Genomic DNA, 23,319 nt, shown 5'->3' on the forward strand with positions numbered 1-23,319 from the left:
TCGGCCTGGCACGTGCACACTAAACAAATCGTATCGGTTGGCGAGGACTTCTAGTTGGCTGAATAAAGCGTGCACACACACAGGGCCATTGTAGAATACTCATGGCACCCTACTGTACGTACAACTGCTGGCCTGCCGTAGAATCTTATGCAGGGTAGCATCTGCAAAGCCACCCGCGCTCCAGCATTGCAACTTATCAAGGCGCAGCCCAAGGGCCCAAAGGCAAGGGATGTCCTGCTAAAGCTTCACTGATTTGCGGGTAAGCAATTCGGGTCCACTCGCGGCCTGGAGGTCGGATAACGATCTCGTGTGTGTCGGCGCGTGTCAAGATAGTGAAGAAGTTATATACAGGCCTTCTCGCCTGCACTTGTCGTTTGGAAGCTCCATCCACCGACTCTTCGAGCAGAGAAGCAATTATTCAAATGCCTATGTGATCTGCAATACTCGAATAGATACTTAGCTCTCTGCCTCCGCTATGGCAGACATCAATGAGAAGATCCCCGAGACAGCTGCCGATGTTCCTGTCGATGTGAAGGACACCGTTTCCAGTGACCCCATCGATGAGGAGCCCGTCGGCGCTTCGGGCCGTCCTGAGGGATGGATGTATAGAGAGGTCAAGATTGGGCCTATTCAGATTCCGTGGTATGCTTCTCCTAAGACCCAGCTCACCATGGTTGCATTTGTCTGCTTCATGTGCCCGGGAATGTTCAATGCTCTTGGAGGTTTGGGAGGTGGTGGAAAGGCTGATGCGACTACTGCTGATAACATGGTAAGTGCGCCAATATTTCCTGAAATCCACAAAGTTGCCCCTCAAATCGCTAACTATAGAAATCTCTAGAACACCGCCCTGTACAGTACTTTCGCTGTCTTTGGGTTCTTCGGCGGCAGCATCGTCAATAGATTGGGTGTCAAATACACTCTATCATTCGGTGGAATTGGCTACTGCATTTATGCCATGGCTCTCCTGGTCTCTGTTCACTCCACCCACACCGGAGGCTTCAGTATATTTGCTGGTGCTTTCCTCGGTATTTGCGCCGGTTTGCTATGGACTGCTCAGGGAACCATCATGCTCTCGTATCCCAACGAAGGATCCAAGGGAAGATACTTTGCCTGGTTCTGGGCCATTTTCAACTTGGGTGGTGTCATTGGTGCTTTGGTATGTTCTAATCCCTTTTTCTTTCATTATTTTTTTATCGCCTTACTAGAATTTCAGTGAGATTCCCTAGGAATGACTCATGGAAGATTCGTGATAATTCCCGCTCCAACTTGTTGAGATCATTGATTAACAGCTTCGAGATTCCTCTTGGGCAAAACATTCACGTTAAGACCAATAGCACAGTTAACGATGGCACCTACATTGCCTTCATTGTCCTGATGTTCATTGGTTTCCTTCTTGCTCTGCTTCTATGCAACGCCAAAGATATCTACCGTGAGGATGGGTCTCGTGTCGTCCTCATGAAGCACCCAACATGGCAGTCAGAGTTCATTGGACTTTATACGACTCTCAGGACGGAGCCTTACATCATCCTCCTATTCCCAATGTTCTGGTCATCCAACTGGTTTACCACTTACCAGTTCAATGCATTCAACGGAGCTTACTTCAACACTCGTACTAAGGCTCTCAACAACCTTTTGTACTGGACTGCTCAGATTTGGGGAGCCTTAATTTTCGGATATTGTCTCGATATTGAGCGAGTCCGCAGAACAGTTCGTGCCAAAGTATGCGTATTAGTGCTGTTTGTCATTACAATGGTGATCTGGGGTGGTGGATATGACTTCGCCAAGACCTACACTCGTGCTGATGTTGCTCAAAAGACGTTTATTCCAATGGACTGGCAAGATGACGGATATGTTGGCAAGATGTTCCTTTATATCTTTTACGGCTTCTATGATGCAAGTTGGCAGGCATCTGCTTACTGGTAAGTTTTAATTCATAATTCTCATAGAAAAGTTCGAAGCTAACATCAAATGAGGTTCATGGGTGCTCTCTCTAACTCCGGCCGAAAGATGGCCAACTACGTCGGTTTCTACAAGGGCATCCAGTCCGCAGGTGCCGCCGTCATTTGGTCTATTGACTCTAACAAACGATCTTTCATGGCAGAGTTCGCCTCCACCTGGGGGCTTCTCTCTTTCTCGCTTGTCTGCGCTGCACCTGTCATTTGGCTAAAGATCAAGGACCATGTGACAGTGGAAGAAGATTTGGTTTTCTCCGACGAGACGTTGGCCGATGTCCTCCCTACTGGACACCCTGAGAAAGGTATTGTTTAAATTGATGTTTCAGCAGCTATTAGCGAGGATTTTTCAGAGTTATAGTTTGATTCGAGGTATATTTAGGGACTAATAGGAAATATAAGGTAGCAAGTAATAGGTAATGAGTCAAATCTGATAGTGAGACTGGGCTTAGAGTTAAAAGTTTCCGATCGTCCACGTGACTTTCCAATACATTATACTCCTATTTGACTTGTAATGGCACGTAAGAGACATAAGCACGGATAAGTCGAGTATAATAGAGTAGCACGGAATATAAGAACCGTTATAATCCTCCCGGTTAAGCAACTCGCTCAATGACAGGCTAATAATATTACAATTAGATTTGATATCTGTGTGCCCCTAATAACCTCTGTCAACCCCCTTGTTTAACTCGCATAGCATTCCCGAACCAGGATTATTCGCCCAAAGGAGTAATAACTAGAGGCTAACTCTCTTTTGGTTGTATGCTAGTACTCTTCTAAGACTGCCCTGAAAGGGTGCTTATGCAATTGAGAATTTGATTTCCTTTTAGCCCCCTTTTCCTGCTCTTAGGAAGGCTAGTTTCTATGATTTTATTAAGTGCCCAACTACATTTGGCCGCAGGAGTCCTTTATAATTGTCAGAAAGGAGTATGAACGAGTCCGAGGCCTCTGTGAGAAAGAGAGGGTGGGAGAAGGTCTCTGTGCATCCAATATCGGGAGCACCTTGCGGGACTGTTCCCTCTTTTTCTGTGATCAATTGAATCGATAATTCATAAATAAAGCGTTACCTATACTATAAGGATACAAAAAACGGTTTTCAAGGAAGTCGTCAATTTGGCTTGAGCCTACAACTGCTTAGCAAAGCTCAGCTTGTGGCCGCAGGGATCCTTCTTTAGACCACTCAGTCAGGATTCGTATTGTTCACGTTAACCCTCCAGCGACAGATCTCTCAACTCTCTCTCCGGCCATTTGTTATTATTCTCCGTCGACGGCAACTCTCGATCCCACGCCCACCACTTCTCTAAATCTGGATCCGACTCACCACACAGCATCTCAACAATATACTTCCCAAGAACAGGTAAGAATTTATATCAGTAGAAAGACCAATAAGTAGCAATGAACAGGCACCCACTGGAGGAATGAAGTGAGATATTAAAGTCTGCATGGGGTAAAAGCCTCCCAAGAGTCCTCCTCAGTTAGCTAGATTAGAAATACAAGGCGAGAGGGAGTAAAGACCCACGAGCAGGTTCTGAACTGCTCGAGGCCCTAGTGATCTGATTTTTGCCAAACATCAATTCAGATCCTCGACGAACGTCATATTTAAGAACTAGCGACACATTCCACAGGGCATAGTCCTCCTAAATTGGTGGCATAGAAAGTCGCTTGCCCGTAATGGGGTTCTTAGCGGTGTTTTTGAAGATAATTTGGCCCCAATATTTCAACGCGTTAAGAATCGGCAGCGACAAACATCCGAGCTCACAACCCGTGCGGCGGATATAGACTTAACATGTTAATTGCAGAGAGTTCACAGAGCTTTCATACCGCGCTCTATGGGTTTATTATTGATGCCAACTGGCATGGTATCCAGAATCGAAACTTGCTACCAAATCCGATACAAAGCAACTTAACAGTTCCTAGATACAAAAATGTTTAATCAGATCCGTCTTAAGCATGATATTGTATACCATATTAATTTAAAATGGTCCTAACACCGGCCTCAGGCGTTATTCCCAGCCAACCACAACTCCTTAAACCGACTCCCATTCGTATCAACCAAAGTCCTAGGGTTCCCGGACTCAACGACACTCCCCTCCTCCATCACAACCACCGTATCAAAATCCATAACTATCTCTAATCGATGACTAACCATAATAATAGTATAACTCTCAAACTCCTCCTTGATAACTGTTTGCATAGCCCGATCCGTATCCTGATCCACACTCGAACTTACTTCGTCCAACAGCAAGATCCCACCACGCCCTTGAACGCTAGTCGTAACGCCAAAGTCTACCTCGTAGTCTCGCACCCGAATTCTACGCTTGAGGACAGCACGCGCAAGACTAAATAATTGTTTCTGACCTTGAGACAGAGTATCCGCTGAAAACTCTTCGTTCAAGCCTCCTCGTTCGTCGATGAATTTCCAGAGACCTACCGTCTCGAGAACGGAACGACACTCTGCTTCGTTGGAGGTATTGAGGGGGTCGAGGTTAGCCATTACGGAGCATCCGTCTGGAAGGAACACGGCGTCTTGTGGGACGGCAATTATACGCTCGCGGAGGGTTTGTCGATCGAGTTTGTGGAGGGGGATGTCGTCAATTGTCATAGTGTGGAAGTAGGAGGGGACGGGTTCAAGGAGACGGAGGAGGAGGAGTATTGTTGATGATTTTCCACTAGAGTAATCTGTTAGTTGGTGCTAAACCTAGGAAGAGGTGGATATACCTTCCGCTTCGTCCACAGATCGCAACCTTTTCTCCTGGCTGAATGGAGAGGGTGAGGTCTTTAAGGGCTAGAGTTTGTGAAGCTTCCCCGCTAATATTATCCTTACTAGTTAAGTCACGAGCAGGTCCATTGAGGTCGCTGTATGAAACATTAATAAAGACCTTGATGCAACGGTCTACAGCCACGTGAGGACTTACCCATAGGAAGCCGAGACTCCACTAATCTCAATAGCACCTCTCAGAGGCCACTCCCTCGGCGGTTTTACATCTTCACCATCCAAACTCTCCGACCTAACCTTTTCACCAAAGCTCTTCAACCGACTGACAGCACCAATAGACGTCTCAAGCTGAGTCCACCACCTGATAATATACTTCAAGACATCGCCGAATGTCATCAGCGTAACTAAGCTGGCACCGGTCATAGCAGTACTGGAGCGAACTTGGGTAGCTAGTGTGACTACCACAACTGCTAGAATGGCGACAAGCATCTGAAGAGTAAAGCTTAGCCACCTTTGAACCATGGCGAGGAGATACGTGGGTCTCTGAGATGTGTCAAGAAGGCGATTGTTCAAGTCAATTCCATCTTGGACCCATCCGAAGGCGCGGAAAGTCGTAACTCCTCTGATTGTATCGAGGAAGTGGGTACTTGTTGGAAGTTTAGCCAGCTGATGTTTCGAAGAATATCCAAGAACCAATTGGATAACTTACTAGAGGGGACCTTTCGCTTCAAGATCCAGAAGTCGTACCTGCCGGGATGTGCGGAGGTAGAATTTCTGAATCCAATAGAGGATCGCGAATAGAAAGGGGTAAGTAATAGCGAGGAAAGGAGACGATGTCGCAATCACTGCAGCCATTCCCAAAGCATTGAAACTATCAAGAACAAGATTCGTCAACGCTACCGGCATCTCATTGTCAATGAGTGTCATGTCTTGAGAGAAGAGGTTTGTGACGAGTCCAGTATCTGTAGTAGCGAAAAACCTCAAGGGTGCGTTGATCACCGTGTTTAATGCAGCCTTGTGGAGTTTTGATCCAGAGACCCTGACCATCGTCCGATAGCAGACCATGAAAGAAAAGAAAAGTGATGCGAGGTAGAGGAGTTGGAGCAAAGCGTATATGCCGATGTAAAAATAGTTTGTCCGCCGTGGATGGGCGGAACCGATGTCCTTGGACCAATATGTCAGCCAGATGTTGCCAAAGTTGTAGGAAAATCCCCATCCAACACCAAAGATGAGGAAAGCTGCGATAGATCTCTTTCCAAGGCTTTTCATGTAATGCATGTAAACAGCAGAGTCTCCATTCATTCTCTTCTTCTCATCGGTGAGGCTCTGGGTGACAGGTTGTCCTATAGCTATCTTTCGAAGTTCTGTACCTGTACTTTCTTCGGCCTCTATAGGAGAATGGCTCTCTTCCAGTATTATATCGTCAGTTGGCTCGAATCCGAGATCTTGCACATACTTCCAGTTAGTGAGGAGTTTTTGGAATGAGCCCTGTTCAACAATACTCCCGTCCATTCCCAAGGCGACAATGTGATTAGCAAACGGTAAACGCCTGAGAGTGTTTGTACATAACACCACTGTCGCATTCCGGCGCCTCAAAAGACCATGAAGACCAAAGATACGAGTGAAAACTTTTTCTTCGGTAATTGCATCAATCCCGCTTAAAATGTCATCGAAAACGAAGAAGTCGGTGTGGAGATATAAAGCTCTCGCTATCGAAACTCGCTGCTTTTGACCGCCACTTAATGTAATACCGCTGCTACCCGTTATTGTTGCATCCCCTTGGGTAATACAGCTAGGTCCGGTTCTAGCATAGTTGCCTCGATCACATCTTTATATCGTTGTTGGTTGAATGGAGAAAACCCAATAATGTTTGCCCGGATTGAAGCGTTTGATAGATAGGGAGTTTGATCGCAGTACCCTACTCGGCGAGATGCAATGCTATGGTTCATGGTAATTTGAGCTTGATATTCGGGTATCTCACCCAAGAGAACTTTACACAAGGTAGATTTCCCTGATGCAACAGGTCCAACTACCATCGTGAGACGAGAGGATGGAATCTCAAGATTAATATTTTTGAGGGTTGTCTTATTAGTTTCCCACCCAAAATTGCCATTGGTGATAGTGACCAACGGCTCAGGGTCGCTTTCTTTCACTTCGGAGCTGGATCCATATTTCTCAAGCTCGGGGTCTGGGATATGCAGTCTCGGCGTGCGGAAATCCACCCTGGGATCTTTCTCCAGAAAAGTCTGAATCCTCTCAAAACATGCGAACGCGGCAAGGAGGTTTGGACTGTTTTGGAAAAGATAGCTTAGAGGATCGGTTAACAAAAGTAAATACGAGATTGATGTAAATATCGTAGTTGCATCGAGAGTCCGGGACGTGACCGCAAAGGTTATGACGGGGGCAAGCGCCAGAGGAACATAGCCAAAAACAATGACAATAACATTTACTGTCCGGAATCTGGATGCTGCTTGGAGTTCATCGACTCGCATATTTTGGATCAATTCCTCTACCGGCAAGGCGAGACCGGAAATCTTGAGATGCTTCATATTTGATATGATATTGGCTGTCAATCCGACTCTCTTTTGGATCTTGTTCATCCATGCTCTTTGTCTTCGTCCAGTAAATTTATTCCCAAATGCACCGCCGATGACACAGCAGAGGACAATGATGAGAGGGGCAGCAACAGCTGCACCGAGTCTAGATTATCAGAAAATCAGCGTGTGATTCTGCTTGTAAGGCTAGAATAAGTAAAAGGTAGGAAATTTAATTTTGAAGTGGTTGGTGAGTGGGAGGAGAAAGATCACGAACAACATTAAAAAAGATGGAAAGGAATTGAAGGTCCTTACTGGCGGTAAAGCAACCAACCCGCAAGACCGACCTCGATGCAGTTTGCCCAAAATTCATGTAAGTTCAAGAAACCAAGTCTAATACGTTCAACATCGGCACTCATCAAGGTGATAGCCGCTGAGACGCCGATAGTGGTAATTTTTGCCTCCGTCGTCTTTCTATATACAGCTCCGGCAAGAGATCCCCGAGACATGCAAAGTGTACGCTCGTGTAGGTACCAGTAGAGAGCGGTGAACACGGCTATACCGGTATATATGAGTATTGTGGCGCCGATGAGGCCATAGCCTCGATTTTTCGAGGCATGATCTGAGGGTTCTTCCAGGTAATTCAAGAGAATGTTGATGAGAAATGGTTGGCAGAACTTGAAAGCGATGAGGGCTGCTCTAGGTCCAATCGGAAGTAAAAGCGGAATTTTGAGAGTCTTTGCCATAGCTTTGGCTAGACCAAACCCGCGTTTCTGTCCTTTTGATTTGGAAGACCTCAAATTGTCCATAAGCCTCAGTTGCAAGGCTTCTGTGGCCATGCTTCCGTCCAAAGGGAAGAGGTCATCTAGAGTCAAGATTTTGGTGTACCCTACTAAAAACATCTGAAGTAACCATGTAAAGGCGCTTAAACCGAATATACCGCTCGTCTCCTCGGGGCTATGCCCTTTCACATCCCACAGCACCCATCTTGATTTGTGCTGGGACTCGATAATAATGAGAATCGCCTTCACAGCAACGGAAACCGTGAACAAGCGCGAGAATATGAGCTCTTGGAAGTTGGTAGAGGCAAGCCATAACGTTCTGGTTTGTGCGACATCAAAGAGGACAGTGAGGAGTAAGTAGGCGTTCAACAAGATCGATGGTCGAGCTGATCGGGAATGCTCCAGAAACGAGAGGCCTATGATACAAATGGACGAACAGAATGATACTACTGTTGATGTTACCAATAGCGCTCGGGGCTTGGTCGAATCCGTGCTGAAAATAAGAAGTGACAGTTGAAGTGCACCGTAGGCATTGGTAGCTGCTAATTTAACGCCCCGCAAAATGGATCCGCTGACGGCTTCCGGCCGACGACTAAGGATAATGATCCTTCCTAGAGCAATGACGATAAATAAGGAAGCCGGGATGATAGAGAGGAAAATATTCTCGAACTTGATCGTGAAATCGAAGTTATCCCGACAACCATGAACTGCTGGTCCGAAAGAATCGTCGTCAACGCAACCTGAGAAGTCCATTGCTTGTAAAAGCTTAGTAGCGGAGCATTGAAGCAAACATAGATAAAAATGATTTAGTATAAGACAGTAGTGGCTTTCACATCAGGCAGAGCGGGTTGTTTGGGGCAGGAGACACTAACCAAAGTATCTGTACTCCGTAAGCGTGCTGACCAAGCACAGATTTCCAAGACCATTAATGGTTGCAATTTTGTGTGCTACTTGAAATCCTAATTATCCGGTTTAGGAAGGTCATTTCGACGTCAAATATGGATATCCTGGAATGATCCTAGAAACGCCCGTGGAGGTGGTATTGCGCAAGCAGCGCCGCAGAGAGACATTGTACTACCGCTCACTACCACGTCCCCGCGCATAGCAACGTAGTAATTATCCGGTTTAGGAAGGTCATTTCGACGTCAAATATGGATATCCTGGCATAATCCCAGAAACGCTCGGGGAGGTGGTATTGCGCCAGCAGCGCCGCGGAGCGACATTGTTCTTCCGCTCGCACATTACCACGCGTATGCCCCGATGGCAATACCGAGGTTCCTGATGTTGGTGCCTTCGGAGTTAGTTCGGTTGGTTCAACTCTGCTGTTTCAGTGGATCGCGGATGTCAAAGAACATAGCCTTTGTAAAGTCAGGAAACCGTGAGTATGGAGTTAAGAACGAGATATGAAGGAGTCCATTCGAGATAATTGCCACACTTGACAAATGACCCACAGTGTAAGGTACCCCTGACTGAACCCCGATAAAAAAAACCCGGGGAACGAAGGAACGAGGAAGTGAAATAAATCGCTGAAACCAGAGCCAGATAAAGCATGCCACTTGGCACGACTTCTAATGCTTACGATCATCCCAGCGTAGAACACTCATTTCTCACGTCAGAAGACAAGAGGGTAAGGTAACACGGAATGGAAGCGCGGGACGACTCGTATCAGGCATTGCGGCACAGAATTGTGCTTATTTCGCGAATGGACAGACTCGAAGAAATATATCGAGTTGGATTCAGCGATCATGTGAGGTTAGTAGTGAGGCCAGGACAGCTCGCATCAGGTATAGGGGCACGGGGAATGGGAACAATCACATCTCTTATTAGCGCTAGCAAGTTCTCCGCCCCACTCCCCTCCCCCTAAATGAGTGTAAAAGTGGGACCTTTGGCCGGGGTGATCCGCATGTTAGAAATGTCTGTGCTCTGTTGGCCCACTGTTACATTTAACTAGTGGGGGGGCGGTAGCAAGGCCAAATATATGACTAGGGAGCCTATCGTCATCAGAACTGGCTGCCTTACGCATCAACAGCCTCATATTCCTTTCTTCTTGATTGCTGCTTGCCCTTCAAATAGTGACCACCCAAAGGCCCCCTTTCGTCTTCTACTACTTTCTACCTATCGCTCCCGTCCTGTAAAACATAAAGCTAAGAACATAGTCGTAGCAATGGACACTTGGCAAAGTTGCATGATACGACTACCCCAAGTTGACGGTAGGTTTGAAGCATAATTTATATAGGCCAAGCTCTCTAACTTACAAATAGAACAGATCGTTTGTCAATGGAGAGTCAAAGCAGCTGAGTTGAGTTTGGAACCGACTTTGGCATCGCCATTCAACACACTAGACCTTCTCTTTACGACAACGCATGAAGACGTCTTGACTACAGAACTTTTTGTTGAGTCTCTAGACGAACATAGTCGACGCAAAAGTAACGGCCTAGGCAATCTTTCGAAAACCCCCATGGCTCTCATACTCTCACATCTAGAGTCACGATCAGAAAATCCAGGGTTCAGCGAGTTGGCCATAAAATTATTGATTCCAGCCGAGAGGGGATATGTTGTCTGCTCAAATATCCTCTCCCAACGTATGGCCGGCTGCGAGCATGTACAAAGCATCCAGGAATTTCTTGAACCGTTCGAAGAAATAACCCACGAATGTCTTTCTTCCGCCAACCCTGAAAGATTTCGGCAGTTGATACACAGTGCATCAGGTGGAATTGTTCTACAACGGAGCACAACGTTGTCACCGATTGAAGTCCTAGGTTTCATTGACAGCCAGTTGGCCATCCGAATGTCAATTCCATGGGTGCTACCTTCAACTCCGCTGAGGCAGGTAGTTGTTGCACTAGGGCACCATAGAGTCCAATCAATGGAGATGTTCTATGCCGCAGCTCAAAGTCTTGGAATTCGGTTACTACTCGTGGACAGTAATGACGACAAAAGCCATTCCCACTGTCGGGACGGAATTATAACAGTTGACATGACGTTCGACAACGGATTGCAACCCCGAATAGTGGAAGCCCTACAGAGCCAACCAGAGATCATCAGTGGCATCGTTGCTTACAGAGATCAACTTCTGGTAACAGCGGCGAGAGTGGCGGAGAAGCTAGGGCTACCAACTTCGCCTCCATCGGCAGTTGCGGTATGTGTCAATAAATTCGCAATGAGGCTGAGAGAAATGACAAACTGCTCTCAACTATTGTACGCTCGAGATCTCCATCACCTGAAGGAACAAGTTAATTCGCACCCAAAGGCTTTAGAATTTCCACTTGTGGTAAAGCCGTGTGAAGGCCAGGGCTCCGTCGGCGTATCAAAAGTCACCAATATGGAACAGCTCTTTGATGCCGTAACGGGAATTGAAAATTATGGTAGCAAGTCTGGGGTCATGGTTGAGAACTACATTGATGGGCCTGAAATTGATGCCAATTTCGCCATTTTGGACGGAGAAATTTTATTCTTCGAAGTTGTTGACAATTTCCCGTGCACAGCAGACGAGAAGGGAAACAGAAAGACCGACTCGTTCCTAGAACGTGACATGGTGTACCCTTCTGGTCTGGGCGAGACGGAAATTCTTGTGATAAGGGACGCAATACAGCGGTTGCTGGTTGATAATCTAGGCTTTCGAACAGGTGTTTTCCACGTGGAGGCCCGAGTCTGTGGGTCGAATATGCAATATACAGTAGAAGATGGCATCACGGATCTCCGCCAAAACCACCATTCTCGGCTAGTATCCCCAAGTCTATTTATCCTGGAAGTCAATGCGAGATGTCCCGGAGTAGCTGGTGTTTATCCTACGGTATATACTTATGGAGTTGATTTTGCGACTCTTTGGCTTCTCTCTGCAACAGGAGACTCCCGGAGACTACGAGCCTTGTCACAGTCATACCTCAACGGCCCACAGCTCTGGTGCGATCTTGTGCCAATCACTGTGACTCGTGGCGGAACTCTTGACAGCGATGATATAATAGATGAACTGCGGCAACGTCGGCCGGACCTTACGGTACATGTTTCTAACACCACATGTTTCTATCGGCGTGGCGATATAGTCCCCGAGCCTTCCGTAACAAACTTAACGGGTATCATTGCGGAATTTGTCTGTTTTTCTAGGAGAAGTAGGGGAGACCTATTATGTATTGTGAATCAGATTCGACAAGAAGTCCGTATTCGCTGGAAGTAAATAGGATTCAAACCGTTTATCACGAAGAAATCCATCGATTGGATATCAGTGCTCATAAGTTGCTTAGGATTAATATGCTTATTTTGGAAAATAATCACGACATAACAAGTTATGCCGTTTCCTGTCTAATTACTAACTCTTGGCTAACTTACCTTTTATCCGAGCTCCTTTGCTCTTGTCAGAAAGCAGCCACCTCTCACACGCAAGACGAGCAGCACCACACCGGTAAACTGAATACAAAACTGCAGTAGGAGCACACAATATCCTTGAGTCTATACGCTCACCCAGCTCACACCTTCACATCAACTACGCCGACCAATTTAAACTCTCCGCGTCCGCACTGTGCTCACACAATATTCGGCAACATTCCCACCCTTAAGAAATAATTAATCTGGCGCGGTCTCCTAGGTTTCTGACTGAGGTGAGGACGTGAACTGTGAACTGACGCTGGATGGAGGATTGGTGGACGGGGCGACGATTGGATCCGGCTTGAGGCTACGTCGTGGTTCTGGTTGGAAATCTCACTGTAATTAGAGCTGAGGGGTGTGTATCGCTGGCTACGTTATTTTGTTAGCGGGGGTGGTTGGGGTGAGTGGGATATGGTATGTAGTGGGGCCCGCGTTGGCTCTTGTTCATCGCTAGACGGTTCCGGAGGGTTTCACAATGTCGTATCAAGGATTCAAGCATCTCAATGAGATAGAGGGACGTTGTTGTGGGAAGCGGAGACGATTAAGTGTTCTAATTTAGGCTTTAGAGATGTGGTACCATCACTAAACAGTCTCGCCTCGCAGGTGCATTCACCCTCTCTGCACCCACCCTATTCGTGATCCATTTCTCAGCCGGACAACACTCTTACTGTACTGTACTTGCTCGTACCTCGCTACAAGAACCGCTCCCGGGCACTGGCCAATTTCTGACTAACATCGAGCCTACCCGCGGGTATCTTAGGCCTCGAGACGAGACTCCGGGGCCAGCGCGATCTCGGAAATAGCTTGTAGGGGGATAAAGTTTATGATGCGGGAGGCGCCGTGCTTTCCAACCACTCGAGTGGGCGGGGGCCGCTGCGGGCTGCAGGTGCTGGTGCTGGTGCTGGTGCTGGTGCTGGTGCAGGGGTCGACTTCCGAGCTCGGAACACACCGACTTTGGCAGAAGTAACGAACGATGCCAGCATTTATGTTTCGTGTGTCTCTTCATTTTACTTTTCCCAGGAGACATTCCAAATTTGTGGGGTGTAACCGCCTGACAGGTCTTCTTGCACATCATAAGTGCGCCATTTGAAGTTGTTACTCCTATCCCTGACGCTACTCCCATTCTTTCTGGAATAGGAAATGTAGCAGCCGAACCAACACAAGATATAACCATAGAGGCTGAGGTGACCTGTCCTCCCCGGGTCTAATGCACGGCATCCAGACTAATACCTACTTCAAAGGCCAATGACTATGATGATGCCGACTCTGCGATCGATGGAAGTACAATCAGAAAGCAAACACGCCTTCCTTATTATATATAGGATTCTACGATGACCTCCACAGAGTCGATTCATTCGAGCGTCTTAAATTATAGGAAAGAGAATGGGAGGCAATACCATGGATACAAGGATGGAAGTGCGACAGCTGGAATCTCGGTTACATCTATGAGATACTTGCTAACATGGGATGACGAGGTAAACCACTACTAGATTTGGTAAGGAATGCGAGGGCGTTACTGACACAAAGTAGGAAGAAAATGACCGCCTAGGTAATTGAATGCGGGTCACAAGATTGGGATTCTAACGAAACTTTAGACCTGCAACATCACATGTTCCTGTTAACGTTTGGGGCCAAATTGTTTACTGCACCAATTCCCAAAGATCAGCAATTGCATCGCGTGCTTGACGTGGGAACAGGTACTGGGATCTGGGCGATGGATTTTGGTGAGGACTTACTTCCAACCCATTGCTTTGCTAACAGGTATACAGCCGATGAATACCCCCAAACACAGGTAGAAGTCAAGTTTTTGAGAGTCAAATGCCAACGCTGGCTGCTGTTAAGGTAATCGGAGTTGATTTGAGCCCGACACAGCCAAGTTAGTGTGTTACAAGATGGAGCAAAGAGGATCACACTAACGCTGTCGTAGTGTTCCGCCAAATTTGAAATTCGAGATTGACGACATTGAAGAACCTTGGACTTTCACTACAAGGTTCGACTTCATCTATAGCCGCATGATGACAGGCTCGCTTGGATTTGGCCTAAGGGCTTCGAAAAAGCATATGAGTGGTCGTCTGAGACACATTTACTCGGCACTGACTCGTCTAGGAATCTCAATCCCGGTGGGTGGATTGAAGCCGCGGACATATGCGTTCCACACAGGTCCGACGATGGTACTTTACCACTCAACTCTACGACCTACAAGTGGGGTGCTCTTTGTATTGAGTCTGCCCAGAATCTAGGTCGTCCGATAGACAGTGCGAGTTTGTACAAGGAGCAGAGATAGCTGCTGGTTTTGAGAACGTTGTAGAGGTGGTTTGGAAATGGCCGACAAATCGATGGCCCAAAGATCGCGAGATGAAGGAGCTGGGTGCGTGTCTTGGGTGTTAGTAGTGGGTGCAGCTAACGAAAGTAGGGATGTGGTATCATGAAAATGTTACTAGAAATTTATATGGTCTTAGCGTCGCGCATTTCACCCGTGGTTTGGGTTGGTCTTTGGCGGAATTGGAGCTTTTTTTGGTGGATATTAGGAAGGAAATAAGTGATACGAAGATTCATACTTGGGTGCCGATGCAAATATCTCTTCAAAGGACGCGATAAGTGCTGATGTGAGTAGATATGTTGTATATAGGCAGAAGCGGAAGAGTGTGGCTGGATCGGAGTGGGGGTAATTAATAAAGGGTAGTATAGTCGCAGCTTTCCTCTTTTCTCTTAGTTTTTAATAAATCATTTACTATTCCTTTAATCTTGAAAAAACCCCGAATTTAATTAGATTATTATTAATAATAATAGCTTTATTTTATATATATTTTATTTTCTTTTAAATAAAATAAATAAAGAATTATATAATAATAAAACTCTTATAATTCTATTTAATATAAATATTATTATATTAAAATTAGATTTAAATATTTTATAATAATATATAGCTAATTTAATAAAATACTATAATATTAAAGTTCTTAAAATTATTCTAAAATAGATTTTATAAATTATTATTATTTTTTATTATAATTATTAGATTAATATTATTATTACTTATTAATTAGGCTTTTTTTATTAATATTTATATTAAATTAAATTTGATTTCTTTTTATTAATATAATTATTTCTTTATAAATTATATATATAATTATAAAACTCGAAATATAAAATATAAAATATAAATAATTATATAATTTAATTAATAGACTAGATTTTACTAGATTTAATAGATTTAGAAATTATATATATAAATTAAATAATAAAAAGAATTAAGTTTTTTAAAAATAAAACTATTAATTACTTTTATTTATAATTTAATTCTATAAAAAGAAAAAGATATTTAATTTTATTAAAACCTAATTAAATTATATTAAAAAAAATTTCCTATTATTTATAATTCGATTTTATAAAAAGAAAATATATAATTTTTTATTAATTATTAAATAGTTAATTATTAAATAGTTAATTATTAAATAATTAATTTTTTAATTTTTTAACTATTTTATAATATTATTCTTTTTATAATTATCTAAATATTTAAGGCTATTAAGCTTTAAAATTATTAAATACTTTTAAAATCTTAATATTTTATTTCCTAAATTTCTTATTATAAATATAATAACTTTTATAAATTAATTTTCTTTTTATAAATTTATTTTTCTTATAAATTACTATATTATAAATCAAATATAAGCTTATAAAATATATAATAATAGAATCTATTATATTAAATATTTTCTTTATTAAATTTAATTAATTTAATTAATTTATATTTATAGAAAATAATAATTATAAAATAATTAAAATAAAATAAAAATATAAAATTATTTTAAATATTATTATAATATAAAAGATATATAAATTCTTAAAATTAAATATTAAATTATTTTAATACATTTTTTATAAAATAATTAATAATAATTTTTAGAAGCTATTTAAATATAATTTTAAGAACTTTATTTATTAAAGAAACTATTAGTTTACTAGTAATATATAGTACTATTTATATAAAACTAATAAAATTATTATTATTTAGAAATAAAATATATAATTCCTAAATTTATTAAGCCTAATAAAATCAAGTTTACTAATTATTAGTTTACTAGTAATATATAATACTATTATATAGGTATAGAAGTACTATTTATATATAGTTAGTAAAGTTATTATTATTTAGAAATAAGAATTATAATATTATAATATTAATATATAATTCCTAAATTTACTAAGTCTAAAAAAGTCTAGTTTACTAGTCAAGTTACTAATAAGATATAAGGTTATATAATTATATTTCGTATTTTATAGTTTATTATTTATATTTTATTATTTATATCCCGTATTTTATATCTCGTAACTATATATATAATTCCTAAAGAAATAGCTATACTAATACTAGAAACTTTCTAAAAACGCGAAAAATAATATCTTTCTCTAATTATATATAAATTCCCTAATCTAGCCTAGTACTAGATTTTCTAAATGCTTTATATATCTATATTATTTCTAAGGTTTTAGTTATATACTAAAGGCTATAGCCTTTTATATATAACTTCTTTTTTTATAATATTTTCTTATTTTATATATTTATTTCTTATTTTATTTATCTTTAATTTATTTATTTATATTTAATTATATAATATTTATATTAATTAGGTATTTAAAAACATTTATTAGTTTTAATTTTTTTATAGAATTAGTAGGATTTAATTCTCTTTTAATTTATTTAACTTCTATAATTTCTTATTATTTATATATCTAGTAAAAATATATTATATTAATTATTAGATACTTTTCTCAAATAGTTCTTAATTTAATAAGATATTTATATAATAACTTCGAATTTATATAAACTATTAGTAATAGTTTTATTTCTAGTACTTTATTAATTATAGATTTAATTAAAGTATTTATATTAAAGCTATAAGCTATATTATAAAGTTCTAAAGCTAGAATACTTTTAGTAATTCTCTTATATTTAGTAAAGAACTAGTAAATAATATTAGTATATTTAGTTCTGTTTATTAGAACTAGAATATATCTAATTTAGAAAAAGAAATCTCTATTATTTATAAATAAAGTATTTATAAAAATAATTAAATATAAGAACTTTTTTACTAGCTTTATAAATCTTAGTTCTTTAGTAATATTCTCAATTTACTATTAAATATACTTATTAAATATCTTTATATTAGTTTCCGAAAGTTTAATAGCTTAAATAGTAATTAATAAATTATATAAAGTTTCTAGTTAATAGACTAATATAATATATACTTTTCTAGTATATTAGATAATATATTAGTTTTTAATAAAGAAATCTTAATAAATAGTACTTTTATTATTTATAATAATAATATTTTTTATAGAAATAATTTAGAGGTTTTTATACTAGTATTTCTATATAAGAATAATTCTAGTAATATTTATATAAATAATACCTTTATTAAACTTGAGATTATAATTAATAATAAGGTATTTATATTTCTTAGTTAAGAACTTAGTTTTTTAAAGCTTTAGTTACTTTATTTTTATAAAATTATTATTTCTAATAAATAGGGTATCATTAGTTTAAAGGCTAATAATTTCAAAGAATTACTTATTATAAAAAAGGCAAGAATTATAAATTAATTATTTTATAAAAAGCTTATTAATATAATAGGAATAATAAGTTTTAAACTAGTAGTTTCTAGCTTCTAATATATTATATAGTAGTTTTATAACTTTTAGAACCGAATTATTATTTATATTTAGCTTTCTAGTAAGTTTATAAAATAAGTTAATATAAAAATTATAGTTAAGTAAAGTTATTAATTAGATATAAGCTTATAAAATATTATATAAATATAGCTTTATAATGTCTATTATTATAATAATAATACTAAGAATAATTCTTTAGCTAATATATTAAATAATAAGTAATTATATTAATATTATATATTTTTTATTATTATTATAAGCCTAAATAACTAGTTTTAATTTCTTAAATTCTTTTTTTATATTTTTATTCTTAATTTTATTAATAAACCAGAAATTAAAAATATGTATTTTTTTTAGTATTTGAAATTTAAAAATAATTCCAAATATACTTTTTTCTAGAAAACTAGTAATTTTAACTTAATAAAAGTTCTTATATAGATTATTATCTTATAAGAATATTATAATATCCCGGTTTTTATAAAAGTATTCTTTATTATACTTTAATAAAATAGCGGGAATAATAAAAGAAATTATACTTATATTATTTTTAGCTTTATTATAAAGTTTAGAAATAGATTTAGGTTTAGAATTATTAATAATAATTTTAATATTTCTTATATAAAAAAGCTTTATAAAAATTAAATAAAAAATAATATTACTATATAGTAAAGCTAGTATATAGTTCTCTCTATTAATAGCTACTAGCTTATATAAATTATTTTAATTACTAGATTAATTAGTATTTTTTTTTATATTATATAAAAATATCCAAATTTAAGAAAAGTTTATAAATATTAGTAATATTAGAACTATTTCGGGTATTTAGAGTATTTATAATCTAATATCTAGTTTAAAGCTTCTGAATTTTTACTATTACTTTTTTAAATATTACTAATTACTATAATATAATTAGTAATAAAATATTATATTTAATTATTTGAAATAAAGTATTATAAATCAAAAAAATTAAAATAATATTATTAGATCTAGTAAAATTATTAATAGCCTTAAAAACTATTTAGAATATAGTATTCTTATTAATTCTATTAATTTTAGCTATAATAATATTCTATAATTCTAATAAAACTCTAAGCTTTTATAGAAATAATTTTAATCTTAATTCCTATAATATTTATAAGCTAAGTAAATTTCTTACTAATTAACTACTTTCTAGTATTTATTATAATCTAATTAGGAAAACCTAAATAAATATTAATCTAATATTATTTTAAGATATCCCAAATATATAATATACTAATATTTTAAAGCTATTAGCTAGCTTAATATCTAGTACCTTTATTAATAATATAAAATATAGGCTTATTAGAAATATAGAAAATATTAATAATAATAGAATAATTAAAGCTAATATTATTTCTTAAATTAAACTTAAATTATTCTAGTAATTATTCGAATTTCTAGTATTATTTATAATACTTTATAAGATATTTAAAAGTTTTTATATTAATATTATAACTTATTTATTCTAGTATATTTTAAAGCTTACTAATAAATAAATAATTAAAATAATAATATAAATATTATAATTTAAATTTTATAAAAAAGCAGGAATTATAAATAAAGAATTCGAAAATAAAGCTTTATAAAATAGTATTCTAAAATAAGAAAAAGTATCTAAAATATTATATTATAAATATAAAGTATTTAGTAGAAATAATAAGATAATTAGTAAAATTATTAAAATAAATTCCTATCTTATTTATATTAGCTAAACTAAATAAAAATAAAGTTTTTATAAATATAATATAATATTATATTTACCTAATTAGTATTTTTATTATTATAGATTTAATAGAAAATATAAATCTAATACTAAATTAGATATTAATTTAATTTTTAGTAGTTTTATTAAATTAGATACTATTATTAGTTTATTATAAAGCTTGAAATTAATTAGAACTAGTAATTAAGAATTTAAAAACTCTAGTATTAATTATAATTCTATAAAAATAATAAGTATTATATTTTAATATATTATTAATTATAAATATCTAAATATTTTCTATTTATTTAATAGATTCTAAAATATAGTTTTTATTTATTATCTAATATATAAAAGAAAAAAAAATTATTTATAAGAGTATTAGTTATAGAAATAGTAAAAATAAAAGTTATAAAAGTAGCTAGGAAACTCTTAATAAAAGTAAAATAAGAATTAGAATAATATTTCTTTCTTTTATTTATTTTTACTAATAAGATTTTCAAAGTATTATTTACTAGTTTATTCTTATTATTCTTATTATTTTTTTTTCTTTAAATTTGGTAATATACTATATATAAGTATTATTAAAGTATTTATTAAAGTTATAAATATTTCGGGATCTAAATTAGTAAATATTTTTATTTTTAAATTAAATCTTTTTAGTTTCTTATTTTTCTAATATATATTTCTATAAATAGTATTTAGGTCTCTTATATATAAAATATAATTTCGGAATATAATTATTATAATTATAGGACTTAAAATAGTTATTATAGGTTATAAAGTTATAGCTAGATTTATATTAATAATTTCTAAATAAATAATAGTTTAAAAAATTTTAAGAATAGTATTATTAATTAATAAAATAGATTTTAGTAATAATTTATTACTTTTTCTTATAAATAGTAATAGATAATTAGAGTTTATTAATAAGCTAGCCGAGATTATAAGGAAAGTTCGAGATTATATATTAATATACTAATAAGCCTTAATAAAAAGTAATAATCTTATTATATAGGAATTTAGTATTTTATAAAGCAAGAATAAAGCTATATTATAATTTATATAAGTTATTAATTAGTATTTAGATAAGTTTAAAGATTATCTTTTTAGAATTCTTTATTATTATAATTATTAAGATAATAGTATTTTATTTATATAAGCCTTTTTATATATATAACTTAAGAGCTAGTTATTATAAAAGTAGTCTTATACTAGTTCTTTTAATATAATAGGAAAAGCGCTTACTAGTATCTTTTCTAAAAGCTTTATATATTAATAAATATTAAGAAAAATAATAAACTTATAATTAAAACTATTATTAGTTTTATTATTTTTTTATTATTTTTTTAATAAGCTTTCTAGTAAAAATAGTAAATACTAATTAATAATAGTTCGAATTTAGTAATAATACTAATAATAATAAAAATAAAAATAGTAAATAGCTTAATTTCTTAACTAAGATTATCTAGTTTTTTTTATATCTAGTTCTATTTAGAATAAGATAAACAAATATAATAGATTTCTAAAGAAAATCTATTTTAATTAGACTATTATTAATAATATTAGCTTTATTTTTTATATTTTTTATTTTCTTTTAGATAAAATTAATAAAAAATTATATAATAATAAGATTTCTATAGTTTTATTTAATATAAATATTATTATAATAAAGTTAGGTTCGAAGATTTTATATAAATATATAGCTAATTAGACTATATATTATATTATTAAAGTTTTTAAAATTATTCTAAAATAGATCTTATAAATTATTATTACTTTTTTTATATAAAATATACTAATATATTTTTATAATTATATATTTCTAAAATTTAGTTTTTATTATAATTACTAGATTAATATTATTCTCTTATTTCTTAATTAGCTTTTTTTCTTATTAATATTTATACTAAATCGAGTTTAAGTTTTTTCTAGTATATATATATAATTTATAATAAAAAAAGTTTAAAAATAAGATAGTTTATAATAAGTTTATAAAAAGAATTTAGTAATAAAAATATTTAGATATCTAATTTAGATATCTAGTTTAAATACTAGATATTTAGTTTAGATATCTAATTAAAATACTAGATATCTAGTAATTAAGATACTAGATATCTAGTAATTAAAATACTAGATATCTAGTTTAAATACTAGATATCTAATAAAATATTAAAATAAATATTTTATTTTTAAATATTTCATTTATAATAAGAAATTTAGGAAATAAAATATTATAATTCCGGGAAAATCTAAAGCTTAAAGAATTCGATTTAATAATAAAATTAAAATAGTAATTAAAAAGCTTTAAAGATATATATAGGATATATATTTCGGAAAAAAACTCTTATAAATATAAGTATTATATAAATAGAAAAAATAGTTTCTAAAGAAATAATTTTAGGATTAAAAGAAATTAGTTTTAAAAAATAATAGAAGTTAAATAAATAATTAATTAAATAACTAACTATTTATTAATTAATAAAAGCTAGATATTTTCTTTATAAATTATTAAATACTTTTATAAAATTAATAAATAATTTTTTTCTTTAATATAAAATAAACTAGATTTGTTTTAGGCTATTAAATACTTTTAGAACTAATCTAAAATCTTTTCTAATCTATATATATAAATTAATTAATATTAGTTTATTAGTAATATATAATATTATTATATAAATATAAAAGTATTATTTATATATAATTAGTAAAATTATTATTATTTAGAAATAAAAATTATAATATTAATATATAATTCCTAAATCTATTAAATCTAAAAGAATCTAGTTTACTAGTTAAATTATTAATAAAATATAAGATTATATAATTATATCTCGTATTTTATATTCTATTATTTATATTCTATTACTTATATTTTATATTTTATATTCTATAATTATATATATAACTTTTAAAGAAATAGCTATATTAATACTAATTAAATTATTTATAAAATATAAAATTATATAATTATATTTTATATTTTATATTTAATTATTTATATTTTATATCTTATAATTATATATATAACTTTTAAAAAAATAGCTATATTAATACTAGAAACTTTTTAAAAAATATAAAAAAATAATACTTTTTTTTAATTATATATAAATTCTCTAATTTGGCCTAGTATTAGATTTCTTAAATACTTTATATATTTATTTTATTTCTAAGGTTTTAGCTATATATTAATAATTATAATTTTTTATATATAATTTTATTTTTTATAAAATCTTTTTATTTTATATATTTTAATTATTTTTTTATATTTAATTATATAATAGTTATATTAATTAGATATTTATAAATATTTATTAGCTTTAATTTTATTATAGAATTAGTAAAATTTAATTTTTTTTTAATTTATTTAATTTCTATAATTTTTTATTTTTTATATATTTAATAAAAATATATTATATTATTTATTAAATACTTTTCTCGAGTTATTTCTAATTTAATAAAGTATTTATATAATAATTTCGAATTTATATAAATTACTAGTAATAATTCTATTTCTAGTATTTTATTAATTATAGATTTAACTAAAGTATTTATATTAAAGCTATAAGCTATA

General features: G+C 34.5%; 4 protein-coding genes across 4 annotated transcripts; 3 read left to right on the forward strand and 1 right to left on the reverse strand.

Annotated features, from left to right (window-relative positions):
- Window positions 1-201: 201 nt before the first annotated feature.
- On the forward strand, window positions 202-2,544 carry K444DRAFT_608966 (MFS general substrate transporter). Its single transcript, XM_024879485.1, has 4 exons — window positions 202-769; window positions 839-1,156; window positions 1,297-1,919; window positions 1,974-2,544. Exons 1-4 carry the CDS (start codon window positions 476-478, stop codon window positions 2,266-2,268), a joined length of 1,530 nt encoding a protein of 509 aa, XP_024741424.1. The 5' UTR covers window positions 202-475; the 3' UTR covers window positions 2,269-2,544.
- Window positions 2,545-3,772: 1,228 nt separating this feature from the next.
- On the reverse strand, window positions 3,773-8,811 carry K444DRAFT_650740 (ABC transporter). Its single transcript, XM_024885656.1, has 6 exons — window positions 7,518-8,811; window positions 6,459-7,368; window positions 5,378-6,393; window positions 4,868-5,314; window positions 4,671-4,808; window positions 3,773-4,621 (listed from the first exon to the last, which is right to left on the reverse strand). Exons 1-6 carry the CDS (start codon window positions 8,735-8,737, stop codon window positions 3,949-3,951), a joined length of 4,404 nt encoding a protein of 1,467 aa, XP_024741425.1. The 5' UTR covers window positions 8,738-8,811; the 3' UTR covers window positions 3,773-3,948.
- Window positions 8,812-10,139: 1,328 nt separating this feature from the next.
- On the forward strand, window positions 10,140-12,209 carry K444DRAFT_554916 (uncharacterized protein). The gene is made up of 2 exons (XM_024876675.1): window positions 10,140-10,194; window positions 10,246-12,209. Exons 1-2 carry the CDS (start codon window positions 10,149-10,151, stop codon window positions 12,156-12,158), a joined length of 1,959 nt encoding a protein of 652 aa, XP_024741426.1. The 5' UTR covers window positions 10,140-10,148; the 3' UTR covers window positions 12,159-12,209.
- Window positions 12,210-13,677: 1,468 nt separating this feature from the next.
- On the forward strand, window positions 13,678-14,950 carry K444DRAFT_650742 (uncharacterized protein; the record flags this gene model as incomplete). Its single annotated transcript, XM_024885657.1, has 7 exons — window positions 13,678-13,762; window positions 13,918-14,138; window positions 14,189-14,226; window positions 14,274-14,336; window positions 14,453-14,607; window positions 14,655-14,714; window positions 14,760-14,950. The coding sequence occupies 7 exons, from the start codon at window positions 13,678-13,680 to the stop codon at window positions 14,942-14,944; spliced, it is 807 nt and encodes a 268-aa protein (XP_024741427.1). The 3' UTR covers window positions 14,945-14,950.
- Window positions 14,951-23,319: the final 8,369 nt, after the last annotated feature.

The sequence above is a fragment of the Hyaloscypha bicolor genome (genome assembly GCF_002865645.1).
Source record: "Hyaloscypha bicolor E unplaced genomic scaffold K444scaffold_22, whole genome shotgun sequence".
NCBI lineage: Eukaryota > Fungi > Ascomycota > Leotiomycetes > Helotiales > Hyaloscyphaceae > Hyaloscypha > Hyaloscypha bicolor.